This window comes from Notamacropus eugenii, chromosome 4 (genome assembly GCF_028372415.1).
Source record: "Notamacropus eugenii isolate mMacEug1 chromosome 4, mMacEug1.pri_v2, whole genome shotgun sequence".
In the NCBI taxonomy this organism is placed as follows: Eukaryota; Metazoa; Chordata; class Mammalia; order Diprotodontia; family Macropodidae; genus Notamacropus; species Notamacropus eugenii.
In genome coordinates, this window is record NC_092875.1 from 72,122,021 (window position 1) to 72,136,671 (window position 14,651).

The 14,651-nt window shown below is 45.1% G+C and overlaps 1 protein-coding gene across 4 annotated transcripts in view; it reads right to left on the reverse strand.

Moving 5' to 3' along the window:
• The window catches only part of DPP9 (dipeptidyl peptidase 9), a 50,929-nt gene that overhangs the window by 22,089 nt on the left and 14,189 nt on the right, over positions 1 to 14,651 (reverse strand). For all 4 annotated transcript variants that reach the window (XR_011965572.1, XM_072601850.1, XM_072601849.1 and 1 more), the window contains exons 4-9: positions 10,769 to 10,881; positions 6,814 to 6,987; positions 6,193 to 6,361; positions 5,592 to 5,705; positions 2,500 to 2,628; positions 1,726 to 1,787 (exon numbers count right to left, since the gene is read on the reverse strand). Coding sequence is in view for 3 of the 4 variants with exons in the window: in XM_072601850.1 (XP_072457951.1) it covers positions 1,726 to 1,787; positions 2,500 to 2,628; positions 5,592 to 5,705; positions 6,193 to 6,361; positions 6,814 to 6,987; positions 10,769 to 10,881 (761 nt within the window). In the remaining variant the exon portion in view is untranslated. The remainder of the gene's footprint in view (positions 1 to 1,725; positions 1,788 to 2,499; positions 2,629 to 5,591; positions 5,706 to 6,192; positions 6,362 to 6,813; positions 6,988 to 10,768; positions 10,882 to 14,651) is intronic.

The window sequence follows — 14,651 nt, forward strand, 5'->3', positions numbered from 1 at the left end:
ATCTTTTGGGTCAATTTTTCTAAGTCCAGTCCCATTTCCATTCTTTGGACCTCTTATATAAAAGGAAGATAATCTAAAATATATATGGTGGACTGAGTACCACACAGAGCACACACCTCAAGTTTTTCTCAAGTTGAGTCTCAATCATTTTAATCTCATTACCATAATGAACTGAAATGTAATTCCAATGAATTCTGGACCCTTACAAGATCCTATTAGTTGCCATTGTTGAGTGGCAAGAGCACTGGATTGGGAGTGAGAGGATGTGGGTTCAAATCTTGCCTCTCCAATTTAATATGTGTGACCTTGAGCAAGTCACAACCTCTCTGGGCTACAATTTTCTCATCTGTAAAAGGACAGCATTGGATAAGAGGATTTCTAAGGTCCCTTCCAGCTCGGAATTCTATAATCCTATGTTCTAATGAATTTTCATTGTACTGAATACCACGTGTCGTAAGTGGGCCTGCAAACTATGCCTGAGCTTTATGCTGACATGGAAATTGACTTGAAAAACACTTTTTCTAGGGCTCCTTTGTAGACATCCATCTGATGAAATCTCTCCCCTTTCTGGTGGGCCTCTTGATTTCATAAAGCCTCCCCTGCCTTCTCCACCCACCTCAAATTTTTCACAGATATTTGCCCAGACTCTTAGCAATCAAATATGATCCAGGAGAAACCAAGACACTCCTATATTTTTCATCACTAGATTGTAAGCTCTTTGTTGTTGTTCAGTTGTGTCTGACTCTTCATGACCCCATTTGGGGTTTTCTTGGCAAAGATACTGGAGTGGTTTGCCATTTTCTTCTCCAGCTCATTTAAAGCATGAGGACACTGAGGCAAATAGGGTTAAATTACTTGCCTACAGTCACAGCTAGGAAGTATCTGAGGTCAGATTTGAACTCAGGATGAATCTTTCTGACTATAGGCCCAGCACTCCATCCACTATGCCATCCAGCTTCCAAAACTCTTTGACAGTAGAGTCTATTTATTTTTGCATCCCCAAGGCCCTATTCAAGGCTTTAATACATAACTGGCTTTGAATAAATGCTTGCTGAATTAAATTGAAATACATTAGAGAATGATACTGGGTTATGTCCTTTTGTAAGGAGACTGCTCCCTGGAAAGCATGCCCACATTCCAGAGCAGTGGGAAGATAACTGCACCTGGCATCAGGAGACTTGGGATGGAGTCCTAGCTCTGCCAGGCACTGGTTGTGTCACCTTGGACACGTCACTGTCACTGAACACCCTGAGCTTCAGTCTCCTCAGCTGCAGAATGAGGACAGTAACACCTGTGCTGACTACCTCATATGATAGAGCACTGTCAGGTCTGCTTTCTACCAGAAACACCCAGGGGCCACAATGGGGAATAGGAGCTGTTTCCAGAGAGAGAGGATGACCTTTCTCTCACCTCAGGCAATGGTCCCAACCAATCAAGAAGTATATTATTAGGCACTGGGCATGTGTACAATGACTGGGCATGTATACAATGACAAGAAGCTCCCCTTCTAATGGGAGGAGACATGATATATTCCTATACTGGGAAGGTATGGAACACACACAATAACCTTTGTGTGAGGTAACTTTGAGGGGAAGGCACCAGCAGCTGGGAGGCCAGGAAATGCAGAAAGCAGCTAGCCAAGGCCAGTCAGCCCTACTGTGTTCCTTCCCCAGAGGTAGGTGAGTGTGGGAGTGGGCATGTGTGTGTAAAATAAAGCCCTCTTACCTTTCCCTGACTGTCTGTCTGAAATTCAGCCAGTTTTAAAGCAATCTTGGGGTTCTTGCTGCCTGCAGAAAGGACAAAAGGAGAAGCTGCCAAATGCCAAGCATTCTCTGTACCTGACCAAAGTCAATCTATGGGTTGGTCCCTGGGGCAGAGAGTACAGATTGGGGAGGAGGGTGCTCAGGTCAAGGGGATCCAAAAGGGCACTTTTCCAGAGGGAGCAAAGTGCTATACATATATATATGTATATATGATGGGTTATACTCAATGACTAAAAACAGCAGATCCCTGAGCCACCCTCAGACTGAATAAGCAAACCTCCTTAAATGTGTATTAAGCATCTACTCAGTGCAAGGCCCCTAAGTAAGGTACTATTAGGAATTAAAATAAGTGTGAGATGTGGAGTCCTGTCCCCAAGGAGTGTATAAAATCAACTAGAGAACATGGAAAGCACCAAGAAATCTGGGTCAGGCCTCAGCTGAGCTCAGGGCATGGACCTGCGTGCTTGCAGGGCTGGGGCTACATCCTGAAGAATAACTAGATGAATAAGTGACAGCTCCTCAGCTAACACTTGAGCGCAGGGATTGTGTTTCTCCCTTACAGCATCTCCTCAGGCTGTAGCAGCAGGAGGTTCTCATCCCCCACTTATGAATGGGTGGAGCCTTTGGGATTTCACTGAACAGTTTTAGTCATTTGTCCCCTAGATGGAAGGAGTGCTCTGAGAATCAAGGCCAGAGTGGGAGAGACAACTCCAGCTTCCCTCCCAGAGCTGCTCACCTGTCCTGGGATATCGATAGGAATCAGTTTTTCTTTCTTCCAGAGCAGGAGAGGGAACATGAATGATTTCCACTTCTGATTCATCTACTTCTTCATATAAGATTCGCAGGGTCTTACAATCTTCAGACCCTAAAGCAAGAGGAAGATGTGGCTAAATCTATGATCTTGAGAAGGTCAAAAACAGAAAGAAAGGTCCCAAATACACCAAAATAGTCATGGCAGCATTTATGGCAGCCAAAAATATCTATAAAGTAGATATCTGTTGACTGGGGAATGGCTAAACTAACTCTGGTACTTGAATATAATGGGATGTTACTGTGCTGTAAGAAACTACAAAGAATTCAGAGACGCACAGAAACAACAATATGAATTAACACAAAGTGAACAGTACATGCAAAGAATCCACCAATGTACACAGAAGGAACAAAAAGATGAAACTGAACATTATGAGATTTTAAGAACTAAGCTTGGTCTCAGAGAGTTTGAGAGAATCCACCTCCCCATCCCTGCTTCCAGAGGTGGGGATATATTGGTGTGTAACATGGCATACACCGTTAGACTTTTTGCTAAAATATTCCCTTCCTCCCTCTTTTTTAATATTACAAGGGATAGCTTGCTGGATAGGGTTCTGAAGGAGGGATATATTCAGAAATAGAAGTGATAAAAAACATTTTCAAAATGGCTGGTCACTGGGGTAAAGACTGCATAAGGAGAACAGTGAGAAAAGAATAAGGTTGAAGGCCAAGAAGCCAAGGGATCAGAAATTATGCTAAGGGTGAAAAAAGTCCTGAGATGATTGGATTGAGGAGAGTTGGGAGGAACCTTAGAGATGATCTAGGTCAAACCCCTCCTTTTACAGATGAAGAAACTAGGGCTTGGAAGAGGCAAAGTGACACTTGTGGCATGGTGGCCAGTGGCAATGAAAAGCAAGTGTGGGACTTATTCCAAATCGAGCGCAATCTCCACTCCCTGACCTCTATCTGAAACTACTTAATGGAATGACAGGTGAAAAGACAGGAGAGTGTGGCCAAAGCAGGAAGTTTCAGAATTGAAAAGCATGAAAGTGGGATGGTTTTAAGTTTGCCCCTCCGAGTGGAGAGACAGGCCAAACAAATAGAGGGACTCAAGGAACCACAAGAATAGAGTGACAAAAGGATCTTCAGCATGAAGACATCTCCAAGGATGACAGCAGGGACCAGGGAAAGGGAAGACTAGGCCAAGTTCTGAGGCCCTGAGGAAGATGGTGGGGGGGAAGGGAGGAGGGTGTCTTGGAGGTCACTGAAGACAGAAACAGGATGGGGCATGACAGTTACTGAGTGATGAGAGCAGAGCAAGAATCTGGAAGGGGCAGGGTAGCTTGATCCTGGTATGCATCATTTCATCCACAAGCTCCCCTGAGATAGCAGGGAAAAGAAGTGGCTAGTGCTGGACCAGATCAAGAGAAGATCAGTGCTTAGAGAAAAATGAGGGCTCAACTGATGTGGTCATCACATGAGGGAGGGGAAGGGAGTACAAGAAGCAGTACTTAAGAATGGACAGCTTAACTATGGAAAGGGAATCCCAAAAGGCAAGACTAGAAGGGGATGGGCATTGTGAATGAGGATGACAGCAAGGAGAGGTAGAGTTTATGCCAAGGACGGAATGGGGGTAGGGAAAGGCTTATAAACTGGAAAATGGGAGCCCTAACTCAAAGAGATAGCTAACAGAAAGAAATAAAGGATTAAGAAGCCAAGGGTTTTCTTGCAACAATTTGCAACATCCTCCCCTTCCCTTTTGTGATCCTTTAGAGCCTCCTTCACTCATGTAAGCCATTACTCATAGCTCTGATCACACCTCTCTTAGGTCCCCCCTTATAACTGTAAGCTTGATGAGGCCAAGCACCATCTGCCCTTTGTGCTGCCCAAAGTAGGCACTTAAGGAAAGCTGGGCTGGGGGGAGGCCCTAAGATCTGTGTCACTGCCAAAGAAAAGTGCCTGCTAGGGACAGAGAATGGTAAGACTAAGCCCTGTGAATAGGCACCCAGGAGACAGTCCTCCCAGACTGCTCAGCAGTTCAAACATTTTATCCTTTATTACAAAGTCACATGGGGAGATGGGTGAATGAAGGACCAGAACTATGAAGGAAGAAATAAACATTTCTTAACAATCAGGTTCATGGAATTTTATTGAAGATCTTCTAGTCAATACTCCTCTTGAAAAACTGACCTAAGGGCCATGAAAAACTCAGTTAGCCACACAGGTTTCACAGCCTGCAAAGGACCTGGCATAAGGGCAAACTGTTGCCAATCTACTACAAAGCCATCTAAATCCTAGCATTACCAGGAAAAGATCTGGCATGGGAGCCTGGGCATGCAGACCTAGGTCCTCTCTGATCCTCAGGCTCTAAGGTCTCTGGCATGCAAGAAGAAAGGACACTGGACTTAGAATTCAGAAGATCTGAAGATGTTTAGCCTGGAGAAGTCTGGGAGGGCACGAACAGAGGAGAGGTGGGGAGGAACATGTGACAGCAGTATTTAAGTAGTGGAAGGACTGACATATGGAAGAAGTAGATGTATTATGTTTGGCTGCAGAGCACAGAACCAGGAGTGATATTTTAGGTTTAAATTCGGGAAAAACTTCCTCACAATTAGAGTTGTGAAAATGTGGCAGCCGCTGCTTCAAGAGGCAATCAGTGGCCCTTCATTGCAGAGAACGACAGCTCCTTGTTGGGCATGTTACAGTGGCTGCCAAGTTCCTTTCTGTTCTAAGAGTCTAGGGTTCTGGGAATCTTGGCTTTAATCTCCATGACCAGTGGGCCCTGAGTCAGTGATGCCACCTCTCTACACCTCAGACTCCTCAGAGATGGAAGTACTGTGATAGAGAAACTGATTAAAGCACCGCTGATATTTAAGTTCTCATTCCAGGATGCCAACAACAGTCAATCGAGCTTTCACAGCCTAAGAAGTCAGCTCATTTCCCCACACTTCAAAAACTCAGCACCAAGAACCAATGCTAATGGATCAAGGGAGGGGAAGGGAGTAAGGACTAAAAGTGCTCTTTCTTTAAAATTCTGAAGGGCCCTGGGCCATCAAATAAGCAAAAAGAAAGACACACCTTGCCAGGAAGCTGTTGGGCACCACCAGTAGCCTGTAAATCGATCAAATTCTTCCTGGATGACAAAAGTAGCTACTCCTGCTGACTTGGGGTCCTCCAGGACACTGGACAAACCTGCAAAGGAAGAGTGATCAATATGAATTTACTGAAAACCCTCTTAACCTGGGGCCTGGGCTGGGAGTTGTGGCAAACATAGACACCGAAGGTGTGCTCCCTGCTCTCCAGGAGCCCCAACAACCTAGCTGGGGAGAAAAAGCAGTGAGTGTACACGAGAAGAGGTCATTAAGCATGCCCTGAAAGAGGAGCAGTGGCTGACTAAACAGGGCTGCAGTAGTCCAGGAAGTGGGTGGGGTGTGGGAGGGCTATGGACGGGAGGAATCTGAAGCAGGCAGTTTTATTCTTTTTTTGGGGGGGGGGGGCACTCTGGTGCCTCAGGATGGGCTGGAAGAGGCAGCAGGCAGGATGGGGTGAAGCAGAGAGAGTGGGGATGGTGATAGTCACAGTCCACACCACCTAAGAACAATTACCAAAGACAACCTCTAAAGCAGTAAGGGAGATGGCCAGATTCTTGAAGACCCCATTCCCAAAGGCGTGCGCTCACCTTTATGACAGTACGTCAGCCGTCTCTCTTCTCCAGTCTCAATATTGGCTACCCACAAATCGTTGTTATTTATGAATGAGAAGAAAGAAGGGTCAGCAGGGCAGATCTTGGGATCCATCCGAGGCCCAGAACACTGGGTTTTGATTTCTAGTGGCTTCATGGGAGACACCTGAGGAGATACAATACAGTTACCAGACAGTTATTAAGTACCTTCTATGTATGGGCTGGGGCACAGATATGCCAGGGACAAGATGAGTTCACAGTGACTCATCTTTGACAGGAAGAGACAGGTATACAAATCTCTCTGGTGTCAAAACCTCAGACAAGAAGTCTGAGAGGGGGCAGAGCACTTTCAGCTGGGAAAGTCAGGAGGAGAAAGAGAAAGAAAGAAGGAAGGAGGGAAAAGAAATCAGGGAAAAATCAAGAAAAACTTAAAGAAGAAACTGGTTCCAAAACTGGGACCAACAGGCTGTAACAAGGGGGAAGGGAGGAGCCCCTGAAAAATAGTATGGGCAAAGTCTCAGAGACAAGAAATAGTATTTGGCTGGAATGAGAACATAAGGAAGGGATCTTGTTGGCCTTATCACCTACACACCTAACCAGCCTGTCTCAGAAACTCACCATGAATCCATTCTTGCCCCCATCTCGGCAATGAAAGAGGCTATTACTGGCCTGGAAGAGGAAGAGGCCACTTTCACTGTGGAAGTCATAGGAGGTGATGCCAAATACACCCAGACGCTTCCGCTCCCTCAGCAGCTCTTCTTCTCGAGAGTACATGCCATGGTGTGGGGTAGCCTGAGTGCACACAAATGGAACAAGGACCCAGTGAAGCTTCAGGGGCCTGTGACTGCACTATTAGCCTCTGCCCCTTAAAAGAGGTGAATCACAGGAAGCCAGAGTGACCTTAAACTCCTTGCTACGTAACCCCATCATGTTCAAAAACATTCTAACACAAAAACTACTTTACTCACAAAGTCAAGACTGCATGATGACTAGGGGGAAGCAAACCCACTTCCTGGGTACTGCCTAACATAATCTCTTTTTATCGGTCCCGTCGCTAACGTTAACCACTTAAGGGGCAAAGATTGCTACAATAGAGAATGTGAGGATGATAACTACTAGAATTTAGTGCCTGAGGCTGGACACCTGAGACCAGGCCCCGCCCGTGACAGCCTGGCAGCCTGCGCTGAGGTCATGGCTCTTCTCTCTTCTGTAGCAGTGATCACAGGGAAGTTACTGGAGCTCTCTGGGCCTCAGTTTCTTTATCTGTCAAATAGGGATAATTATCACAGCTCTTCCCTCATGGGGTTATGAGAGGCTCAGACGAGAGAGTGTACATCAGGGAAGGTGCAGATGTTAAGAGTCCTATAGAAATGTTATTAACACAAAGAAAGTGTTGTGAAAAGCTTAAGGGAAGAAGAGGAGCAATCAAGGACAGTCTGCAGAAAGCCAGCCTTTGAGTTAGACTTTAGGAAAGGATTGGGAATTCAACAAAGAAGGAAAGGAAGGAGACGTGGGCCCAGGGAAGAGGAAAGGAAGAAGTGAGCACCAGGAAATCTGTGGATGCAGAGAGGAGCAGTGAGTGCAGCGTGTGTGCAGCGGTATTATGAGATGAGGCTGGGGTCGGGTGGAGTCAGACATGGAGGGCCTCATATGTGAAGGTAGAGCTCGTTTTAGTTGCCAGGCAAGAGGCAGCTGCTGGAGATGTATGCTACAGGTGGCCCAAGGAGAGGCTTCTAGAGCAGACCACACTACCTTTCTCACATTCCCTTGTCCTTCCCCTGTCTCCTCCCAGCCTGTCAAGGGCTGGAGAGGGAGGCTCTTCCTTGCACTAAAAATAAGAACCCAAGACCCTACCCCAAAGTACTCTCTTTCTGTTTGGTAAAAGCAATGGCCCCATTCAAATTCAGAATCAGCTCCTTCCCAGGAGACATAGGCTGCCAAGACCATTAATTATTAGCCAGCCTCCCTAAAAGGGCTTCAACACCACTTTCCCTCAAACTACTGGTACTGCATTTAAAAGGAGAAGGAGATGCTTCTGATAAAGGATTCTTGTCAAGAACACACATTGTGACATATGGGCACATGGAAGGAGGGAGAAAGGAGGAAGTTTTACAATTGTTCTCCACCTGGTTTATACCAATAATGGCAGAATCTCACAATTAGAAGGGGCCTCAGGGCCATGTAGCCTAAACTGTCACCCTCAACAACTTCCACAACACCACCCAAGGAGGAGTCATCCATGTCCCACTGTGGAGCCCACTGAGGCTCCTCCTGAAGCAGCCCATTCTACTCTCATTGTTAGGAAGGTTTTCCTGACACCAAGCTTAAATCAGCCTCACTGCAACTTGTCCTCAGTGCTTATTCTGCCCTCAGGAGCCAATCAGAGTAAGTCCAGTCCCCCCTTTCAGAAGGCAGACCTTCATGACCTCCCTAAGTCTTTCTTTCTCCAGGTTAAGCAGTCCCACGTCCTTCAATCAATCCTTAGATGACAATAACCAGAAACCCTTCATCACCCTGTATGCCTTCCTCTGGACACTCTCCAGCTTATTAATGTCCTCCCCACAATGCAGCACCCAGACCTAGAATACAGCGCTCCAGATGTGATCTCATCAGGGTAGGACGGCAGGACTGTCATCAACTTCTTGAACCCTATGCCTTTCAATGTAGTCTAAGATGACACTGACTTTTATCAGGCCACCTCAGAGTGCTAATAAGGCAGGGGTTTGTAGTCTCCTAAGATCTCCAGCTCTATTTCAGATAATCTCCTTATTAAATTGGATCTTCATTCAATCTAACTCAACATTCTTCCCTCCCCCACACTTAAGAGTATTTTATTTTTTCCAATCACATGCTAAGATAGTTTTCAAAATTCACTTTTATAAGATTTTGAGTTACAAAATTTTATTCTTCCTACCCCCTTCCCAAGATGGCAAGCAATATGCTAAAGGCTATACAAGTACAATCACATTAAACATGTTGCCATATTAGTTATGTGGTGAAAGAAGAATCAGAACAAAAAGGAAAAACCACGAGAAAGAAAAAACCAAAAAAGTGAAAACTGCATGCTTTGATCTGCCCTCACACTCCACAGTTCTTCCTCTGGATGTGGAGAGCATTTTCCCTCATGAGTCTTTTGGAAATATCTGATCACTGCACTGCTGAAAAGAGCTCACTGACCCAGAATTCTAAGCCTGAAGGATCTTTGCAGGAACTGATTCTGTCATCCAATACTCCAGTTCTCCTGCCCAGCTTGGGGTCTCCTATGAATGTGATCAACATGCTACCTATGCTTTTATCCACATCAGGAAGAAAAAAATAAGAAAATATCAGAGATTTCTTCAGCACTTCCCCAGAGACTTCCTTCTAAGGGGACATCAAACTATCAGTGACTCCTCATTAGATCACAGCACTCAATAAGGTCCAAGTCATTTATAACTGTACTTCTGTTTAGCCACCCTCTCTCCATCTTGTCTACAAGAATAACATGACTTTTTGTGGCAGCAGAGAATTACAAAGTCAAGGCCCAATGATTAGGCAACGGATAAAAAACTGGGGTGTATGAAGTAATGAAATATTACTGAACGCTAAAATAGACAAGAATTCAACCTAACATGGGAAGAACTGTATAAACTGACTGAAAATAAATTATACAAAACCAAGAAAATATACAATAACATATGCAATGATGCAAATGGAAAAAATCAAAACACTAAAATTGAACCCCATGTAATTATAATGACCTAGCTCATCCCCAAAGAGGAATCGAGACACTGCATATCTCTCTCTTTCCTGCAGAGGAGGGGGCCTATGAATGTGGAATATTAAACATAATGTCAGACACAGTTTATGTGCTGGTTCGTTTTACTAAACCGTGTCTCTCTTTTTTTAATGGTTGTTGTAAAAGGCTGGAAAGATGGCTTTCTGGGCAGGGGAGGAAAGAGGAATATGTTTAGAAATTAAAGTAATATAAAAAAAATAACAAGATCAATAAAAATAACCCAAAAAAGAGCACTGTAAGAGATGTTATTGTTAAAATCTGGGTAAAATGTATCTGTAACATTCCCCTGATTCACCAGGTTAGTAAACCTGTCAAAAAGGGTATTAGACAATTATGTTTAAGTGCCTCTCAAGGGTGCCTATACATGTATATGACAAGATGACAGCCTGAGGGCCACCAAAATTCAGTCTTCCCCACAGAGACATGGTATCTTAGAGTGTTAGCACTAGAAGGGCCCTTACAGAGACCATGTTGTACAATCTGTTTATTTTAAAATGTCGAAGCTGAGACTCAGAGCGGGGAAGTCACATGAGAACTCCTCACCCTAGTCCGGGGCTCTTCTAACATAACATACTCTTATTAAATGCTAAAACCATCACTGCCATAACTCAACCCAACTCCATCCCTATCCAGTCAAATTCAGTTCAAACAGATGCCAAGACGACTATCTTCTGTAAGCAGTCTGAGAGGACTACAGATGAACCTCCCTCTTCCAGCCAAATCGTCCCTCCCAGATGGCCTGGCAGATTATGTCTTAGCCAAGTCTAAGGTAGCACAGGAAGCACGCCATCTCACCTGAAAATGATCCAGCATCTGTTTCCATGATAACAGCAGCAGCGCCTCTTTGCGTACCTTTTTGGGAATTTCTGAGTAAAGGAGAGAATTCTCACGGCTGCCATAAGGCATTCCTGGGGAAACAAAAAAGAAATCCATGGCACCAGGCCCTGGGAAAGGCAGCAAATGTTCAAACACAGCAACCCAGAAATGGGGAGGTGTGGCTAGATAAAAGTTCCTGTGAAAAAGCTCTGGAGGCTTTAGTGACTGCAAGTTTGACTGGAATCAACAGTGTAACATGGCAGCCAAAATAACTAACATGACCTTGGGCTACAGGAAGAGCTCATCCTTCAATAAGGAACACAACAACATAAACGTAAAGAACAACAAAAAGCTGGCTACTGAATGCTGGAAAATGACCCCAAAAAGAGCTAGGGGCCGTCACTTTCCCTTCTCTTTGCAGGGCAGAGGAGCAGTGCTATGGAATGTTAGCAACATCAGGCTGCTTCTGATGTCTTAGCCAATTCTGAGGAACTTGGTCTATCTGTGGATAAAATTAGAGAATGTAAATGACCTAAAAACAAAGACTATTGGACAGGCATCAGCCAGAGCGGTGAAGGGAATATCACCGTGCCGACAGGACACTGTGGAAGAGAAGACTGATGGAGGACAAGGTCAGTGCATGAAGAACGGTGACCAAGAAGAGGCCGCATGCTTGCTCCCACTCGGCCCCACTCGGCAAGTTTTAGATAGGGAGAGTCCAGCTCCCTATTTGGAAAAAAATTCCTAAGCAATGAGAACAATGCTGCCAAGGGAAGCGCTCAATAATAGGGTACCAGGTAGCTACTTATTGGGATGCTGTCAAGGCACCTGCTTTCTGACAAATGTCCTCTGAGCTTCCAGCCAGGGACACATGTGAGGAAATGCTGACAGACTCAGTCTATTGTAACACACGTCCATGGTTACTGATGGCCTGGTAGAAGGGGAGGGTGCTGTCACTGCAGTAAGATTTAGAGGCAGGGGGTATAGTGGCCAGGGTCCCTCCCTGAGTAAGCAGAGATTCCAATGTAATCAGTCATGGGGCTCTGCCTGCAGCCGTTAAGTCCATCCCATGGTGGGCAAGTCTAGAGGACTCATGATGTGGCCACCAACCACCCACTTTGAAATGCTAACAGCTAGCAGTAACCCTCCTGCCCTGGACCAGTCAGGCTGTCTTTCTGCCTAACAAAGGAGAGCATCCAGGGCCAGAGGGGCCCTTATAGGTCATTTACGTCCCAGACAGGTTCCACCTTCAACCACGGCCCCAAATATTGAGTCTTCTGCATTAGTTTCTAGGCGCTGAATAAGTGCCAGCATCTCCTTCACCACAGAATCCTTTCCTGGCTCTGCTGTGCTATTTCAGTTTCAGACTCTCAGAGCTAGAAAGGATCTTGCAAGCCATCAAGTCCAATGCTCTCATTTTACAAATTAGGAATCTTAAGCCAAAGGGGTCAAGTGATCTGTCTAAGGTCACACAGGCAGGAAATAGCCAAGATGAGGAGGCTTGAATCCTCCTGCTCCAAGCCCAGAGCTCTCTCCCACACAGAGAAATACATCTAACTACCAGGCCCAACCTCCATAGTGGTCCCCAGAGGAACACTGGGAGCTCCCCAAGCAAGTGAGACAGGAGGCTTTCCCCAGCCTCTTGTTTTGTTTTATGCTAAGCAACTGGGATTAAATGACTTGCCAAGGGTCACACAGCTAGTTAAGTATCAAGTGTCTGAGGCTGGATTTGAACTCAGGTTCTCCTGACTCCAGGGCTGGTGCTCTATCCACTGCACAACCTAGCTGCTCCAACCTCTTCTGAGGGCACTATCCAGTTCCTGGACTTGATCTAGGAAGGAGTAAGGATTGCCTACCTGTCATGGCTTATCAGGGGGATCCCAACACTTTGCCAAGAGAAGAACTGTGATATCAAGGATAATCTTCTCCCAAAGTCAAGAAGTCTAGATTTAGAGTCAAAAAACTTGGAATCTAGGCCTGGCTCTACTACAAATGTACTGAAATTTCCTAGCTTGGTCTCTCAAATGGTGATGGCCACACCCACTTTTGTTTCCTCAAGGGGATTTTGTATGGAAAGTCCTTGTAAATCTGCAGTTGGCCTAGGAAGGTGAGCCATTAGTAGGAAGGTTACAGCACTGGCCTCTAAGGACACAAAAAGCAGCACTGTGAGGGAAAAGTGCAATCAGCTCTGGGCTCAGAAGGCCTGGGTTTTACTCCCAGCTCTGCCACTCACTCACAGATCTTGGACAAGTCACCTAAGCCTTGGGGACTCAAGTTTCCTCACTTATAAGAAAATGAAGGAGGGGGTTGGACTAGATAAACTCTAACATCCCCATCCCTTCCAACTCGGACATTTTGTAATATGTAATCCCATGGGGAAGGAAAAAAAGTAAATCTGCAAAGCAGCAGACTATACAGTCTCCAGGAAGCTTCCTCTTCTGGAGAAGGAGGATATGCTTCGGTCCAAGGTCTGCTGTGACCAAAATTAATGACTCAGGGAGGTGGCTCCAGCCAACTAGTGATTTAAAAAAAAAGGCTCTCTCATACGCACACTCAGACCTGTATTACCTGACCATCAAAAAAGCACATGCAGACTCCCCTCCCCTCCCTCCCCCTTCTTCCTCACCCTCCACCAACAGGCTGCAGAATGTTCCTAAGGTGACTTCTTTTCCCTTCTAAGGTTCCCAAATTACTTGCAGGTGGCATCAGGCTAGGCAGGATCAGGGCTTGCATTCTCCTGGCAGAGCCAATGATCATCTCCAAGACGTAATGAGGCACCCAAAGAAGTTTGTGGAGGAGGCATGCAGGGTATGAATACAAAACTAGGAGTCCAATGATCTTAACAGGGTAGAACAAGAAGCTGAATTGAACAAAATTAAATTTAATAGTGATAACTGTATTTGTGCAGCTGATTTTACTGAACCAAAGTGAAGGTTTTTACATTTCAACACTTTATTTTTTTTTTTTAATATATTTTAATACTTTCAAGAAACTTGAAATGGAAAAACCCAGAGCATGGTTCAATAAAATCAGCCACAGAAATACAGGATGGGGGAACCAGGGCCAGAAACAGTTTATGTGAAATGGACCTGGGGTTTTAGTGGACTATTAGCTTGAAGTGAGCCAAGAGTGTGACATAGAAGCTACAAAAGTTAATTTTCTGATGTGAGACTGCATTAGAAGAAGCAGGGTCCAGAACTGTGCTCTATGCTGAATAGGGCAGGGCACCCAGAAAGGAATGCAAGAAGGATAGGATCTAGAGAAAGGCGAGCAAGATGGTGAGAGACCATGCTAGTTAAAGGAACGGAAGATGTTTAGGTGAGCGAAGGAAAGAATTAAGAGGGAGACATGATTGTTGGGTTCATATCCTTGCAGACCTCCCATGAAAAAGAGGGGAGAACTAGGAACAAGGAGGGCAAGCTGCAGTAGCGGAGAAGCACATTTAAGTTTGACATAAGGGAAGACTTTCTACAGGTTAGAGCCATCAAAAAGTGGCAGGAGCTGCCTGGGGAGGAGATCACATCCCCATCACTGCAGGTCTTTATGGGGAAGCTAAATTAATACTTTCTGGGAAGAACATAAAAGAGATTCCTGTTCAGGTATGAATTGGACCAAATGACAGTGAGATCCCTTCTAGTTCTAGAAGTCTAATTCTATGACTACTTTAATCTGATTTCACGTGAACAAAATGTTGTGTTGGAGGCCAGACAGATCAATCTAGGAAAGGTCCGGATTGCACTAATTAGAGTCCATAACAGTTAGCCTAAGTATAATAAAAATACTTACTGCTACAGAGGGGTTTTTTTTTTCACCTTCCAACTAGCAAGAGTGACTGGACTTATAAGAATCAGAGATTTAATAA